Source organism: Stylophora pistillata, chromosome 7, assembly GCF_964205215.1.
Source record: "Stylophora pistillata chromosome 7, jaStyPist1.2, whole genome shotgun sequence".
In the NCBI taxonomy this organism is placed as follows: Eukaryota; Metazoa; Cnidaria; class Anthozoa; order Scleractinia; family Pocilloporidae; genus Stylophora; species Stylophora pistillata.
In genome coordinates this window covers 14534816-14539815 of record NC_142525.1, presented here as the reverse complement: position 1 = coordinate 14539815, position 5000 = coordinate 14534816, and the positions used below count along the sequence as shown (strand labels likewise).

The window sequence follows — 5000 nt, the reverse complement described above, 5'->3', positions numbered from 1 at the left end:
TGTGATCTTCAAAATTTTGCGGACAAAACTCATGTTTGAAGACAGAGTTTTGTCATTTTGTCGGGTTTCCCAGGTAATGGCGATCTACCCGAAAACCATGACCAAAAGACAAGGCAACATCGAACAAGAAATATCGTAAGACCAAAGAATTATTTAAAAAATTGTTAATTAGGTAATAAGAGACTCTCTAAAACAACGAATTTCGTTCATGCACGAGACCCCTTAGTAGACTCAGCTTGCTTAAATCGTTATTTACAAAAATTCACGGCCATAAATTTTCGTTGGTTTGGGATGAACGTTCTTAAATTGTATGATTTAAAAGTCAAAATCTTCTCTTAAACAATACTTTTTGGGCATATCAACATTCAAAAATAATGCTCATCATTCGAAAAATCAAGCTTAAAAGATTTTAATTTCTTGCGTTTACGCGACTCGCGTGGTTGATTCGCCATATCAGAATTTACGAGCAGAAATTTGCGAGGTTTAGATAAAATAGAAAACGGTTTTTAAACATATTGACGCTTAAAAATAGTATTTACCGCTCTAAAGAATTGTTCCTTACATTGCAAAGTCTCACTTGAAGTCAGAAAGATCAGTTCAGTTGTTCTTTTCCAGCCAATTTAGCCGAGAGACCCTATTCGCCCATATCCACGAATGCTTTGGTACAACGCAAACTGAAGAGAATAGAGACTGACGGTGCGTAAAAACCGATCCACCCCTTCCCTCCAGATATGTGCTTCTTACTTCTAAAAGACGAACTTTCCTGTGTTTGTCAGATGATGAGTTTTACCAAGTTCATGAATATCTCACAAGTTTGAGTTTCAATAAGACGTCTGCAACAGATATCACGCCTTGTTAAATATATTGGAACATCTATTTTGTAGATTTGTAAGCACCAAAAGAAAATACGTGTTTTGTCTGTGTTATTGCATTAAGTCTTAATGGTTCAATAAAAATAGAAATATTCTGGGAACAACATTATCAGGTTTCCTTCGCAGTTTTTTAGCTTACTGACCCTTACTGGCCATAACCATTAAAGCTCTTTATTAATGGGTGTGTCAGTAAAGAAGTGAGTAAGTAACTAAGTAAGCACCAGAGCTGGTTCGGTGGGGCGCTAGTTTGGGCGGAAAAAAAGGAAAGATCAAAAGTACGTTGAAATTATTTTATGCTCTGTCAAGCTTTCGATCCTTCCTTCATTTTTTTTTCCAATCCTACAAAGAGGACATGTCGAAAATACAAGTCATAAAGAACTGGTTTTTTAGCGTGCGTGTATCGAGTTCCGGATGCCAGCGGGAAGTTTGGAGAGCACGAGAGAAGCGTAGGAGTTACTCGAGGCGCAGCCGGGAGCAACTCTAGCTTTATTTAATTATGATTGTTTTACCATTGCACGTCGGTTCTATCATTATTCTTTTTCAAAGTCTGCAGTGCAGGCGTCTTACAAGGGCGAGTTAAGTTCGCCTTCGTTTATTTAACCGGCCATGTTTAATTTGGTGTCAGAGTCAACGGTAAGGGGACTGGGGCTGTAAGGGGCATAGTTAAGACCCGCGTAGTTAGCAAAAATGAAAGCGCTTTTAAACTTATAAGGACTTAAAAATAGTATTTACCGCTCTTAAAAATTGTCCCCTATGTCGCAAAGCCTCACTTAAGGTCAGAAAGATTACTAAAGTTGCTATTTTCCAGCCATAAATTCATTTTAAGCTCCAAAAGGAGTCTATTTCGAGACCTCGCGGCTCTACTCTACGGGAACTTGCAATGGCACTGCTCACGTCATGTTAGGAATGCTTGGCCGTGCGTAAATAAGGACTTTTATCACTGTAGATACCTTCGGAATTAGGTAGGACTTGCGTCCGTGATATACTTTATACCAGATTGAGCAGTTCTCCATTGAGTGTCGAAAAACCCAAAACTATTAAGTCATCACGACTATAAATCAGAACATAGATTAACATCATCATCATCATCAACCAATGAGAAATCAATGTTGCCACACGAGTTAAATAGCCAGTGATAAGAACTTTCATCGACGCTTCAACATCATAAGTACAATTTTCGTCTTCTATTGCAACTATACTTGTTCATTTCCTTGTTTCTGTTCTCTAAGCCTCATAATAATGAATAATTATCATTAATTCAAAGAAGCGTATAATTTTCGAAATCCGCAGGGTTTGAAGTCGGGATAGAAGTTTTATCATTATCTCTCAAGTCAAATCATTTTCTGGGTGTGTAAGTAAGGCCTTGTGCTGATAAGCTGACGAAATAATCTTCACAGGAGAACTATATAGACTGAAGAAAGTCGTTACTTTGATGGGGCGTAAAAACTGTGCGCCGCCCCAACCCCCCATCCCCCCCCCCCCCCCACACACACACACACACAAACTCAGCCCCCAAATATGTGCTTCTTACTTCTGAAAGACGAACCCGCCCATGTGTGTCAGATGATGAGTTTTATCACGTTCGTCAAAATCTCAGAAATTTGAATTACAAAACGACGGCTGCAACAGTTATCATGCCTTGTAAAATATATTGGAATAATTATTGTGTAGATTTGTAAGCACAGTTTAAAAGGAAATAAATATTTTATCTAAAAAATTGTATTTAACAATTATTTTCCGAAGGAGAAGTGAGTATTGTTGCGGGTTAATGTGAAATATATAAGATCACAATTTTCAGCACTCCATCCTTTCTTGATTGAGAATTCACTCGCTTACTCGGCTAGATCGTCAACATTAACGTAGAGTCGATCGTCGTAACTTTTTAAGTTTATCAAACCCTGTAGAAAAAAAATAAAGAAATGAGAGCAAACAATATTATGAAAAAAAAAGTACTCACAACTATCTATCAGAACATAGGTTGACAACATTATCAGCCAACGAGAAAGTAAAAAGTAGTTGACCCAGCTGCTTGAAGCGCGGGCAAACGTCTGTGATCAAGCCGGGGTTGGTTTTAGTTTTGCATTTGATTGGTTGGGACGGTGGTATAAACTTTCTAGACCAATCACAGAGTGAAGTAACCAAAACCAAAGCAATTCAGGATCACTTTCTATACTCAATTAAAAACTGCTCGAAGGCGAAATGAATTGATACCATAAACTATGTTTCGAAGCCTTCATGGTGAAGCAGTTCTCAAGTAAAGTTGATGGTGGAAGACTCTAACAATCAAACTTTGAAAAGACCAAAACCAGAGAAGGTCTCTGTGTAAACTTAACAATTCTACCTTGTGCTGGTTTTCCATTCCTTTGAGTTCGTTCCTCAAATTTTCAAAAGATGGCCTTAAGTTAGGGTCGTCTTTCCAACATTTTGTCATAATGCCATACCTAAAACACAAGGACGTCTTAAATTTCTTGGTATGTCATTGGTGGCTTAGACCTTGGCTGAAGCGTCTTTGACGCGAAAAATGCTGCGATCAAGGAAAAATTTGTATAGATAATCACATGACTTCGAGTGCAATTTGGAATAAATAAGCACGAGCAAATTTTTTCAAAGACTAACAAAATCGCATGAGCCCGTAGGACGAGTGCAATTTGTGGTCTTTGAAAAAATTTACAAGTGCTTATTTATTCCAAATTGCACGAGAAAAATTATGTGATTATGTATTAATAATATACATGAAAAAATACGAGGTAGCTTATCGTCATTATGCAGAAGAAAAGCGCGCGCATCACGTGCAAAAATAATTTATTCAAACCCTGCAAGTGACATTGACCTTGACATTGACCTTGACCAATCAGAATGTCTGGTTTGTTACTTTCTTTGCACTGAATTAACCCTCTTCAGCACTGACTTGACTCTCTTCTGCACTGAATTACCTGAAAATTGCATTTATTTTAACCAATCACAACTGAGTAATTTTTCATGTATATTACTAAATTAGAAACAGGCTGACCTATTCTTGACGAACAACCTTTTTAATTTAAAAATTCCATGTTTCTTTAATAAAGGACACTGACACGATCCATACATGTGCCATAAACTCGTGATAAGCTACTTCATCTCTCAGTTCTTTTCGTTCGGCTGGATCAACAAATAAAAACGGGGAAATAATGAGGCGCACAACAACTCGAACAAAAGCAAGAGAAATACTTCTGTACGATAAAATCCATTAGAAAAGAACAATAACAACAATACGATATCAACATACAACTTATCATCCACATGTTGTGGTTTAGGCATTCTGTATCCCTCTTGAAGTAAGTTTGCAATTTTTCTTCCATCCATTCGTGGATACGGTGAACCACCTGAATTGGAGCAGCTAATGTTAAAACACTGTACAACGAAAGGCTCTACGTAGTTATTTCTATTTCAACACAACAATATCATTCTTCTACCATTAGTAATTTTTTTCCGGCAAAGACCAGCGATTGTGGCAATCCAAACTGGCCTGCTATGACCAATAACAAATTCTACAGGTGAATTAAGGGAATAGGTTTCTAATGAAACTGTGGTGCTGCGTCGGCAAGGGAGTACAACAAGATAATTTGGTTTGACGAACTGAGTTGATAATGTAAATTGGCCACCGTAATGAGTTTCAAAGCTGAAGTTTCGAGTGTTAGCCTTTTGTCGGAGAAAATGACGAGGGGCTGACGCTTCAAACGTCAGCTTTCAAACTCCTTACCTTGGCCAATTTACATCATCAACTCAGTTCATAAAAACCAATTTATCTTGTCAAATTCTACAGAGACTGGTATACACTGCTTACTTAATGACTTCGTGTTACCTTAATTACTGAGGCTGAAATAATCAGCCTTGTAACTTACCAATCGTGAAAATCTCAAAGAGGAGAACTCCGTAGCTCCAACTGTAAAACAAACGGAATGAATTTAAGGATATGAACTTACTTGCCCGCGGGAAAAAGTAATTTAAACATCTTAGGTGAGGAGGGGAGGGGAAGGTGGGGGGGGGGGGGAGGTAAGGAGGGACACAGTAAAACGGTCATCCTGCTTGATGCCTCGTTAGCCTAAGTGTAAAAAAGGCCTAAATGCAGTTTTCATGTCGTCCTTGTAC

At 38.0% G+C, this 5000-nt stretch overlaps 1 protein-coding gene across 3 annotated transcripts in view; it reads right to left on the bottom strand.

Moving 5' to 3' along the window:
• Positions 1-2501: 2501 nt before the first annotated feature.
• LOC148726760 (proto-oncogene tyrosine-protein kinase receptor Ret-like) overlaps positions 2502-5000 on the bottom strand; it is a 37035-nt gene continuing 34536 nt past the window's right edge. For 2 of the 3 annotated variants that reach the window (XM_088727709.1, XM_088727711.1), the window contains 4 exons: positions 4754-4794; positions 4138-4234; positions 3214-3313; positions 2502-2770 (listed from right to left, as the gene is read on the bottom strand). In XM_088727709.1, coding sequence (XP_088583835.1) covers positions 2705-2770; positions 3214-3313; positions 4138-4234; positions 4754-4794 — 304 coding nt within the window. In that variant the 3' untranslated portion in view covers positions 2502-2704. Of the gene's footprint in view, positions 2771-3213; positions 3314-3503; positions 3806-4137; positions 4235-4753; positions 4795-5000 lie in introns of those variants that run through there. The other variant, XM_088727710.1, reaches the window with a different exon arrangement.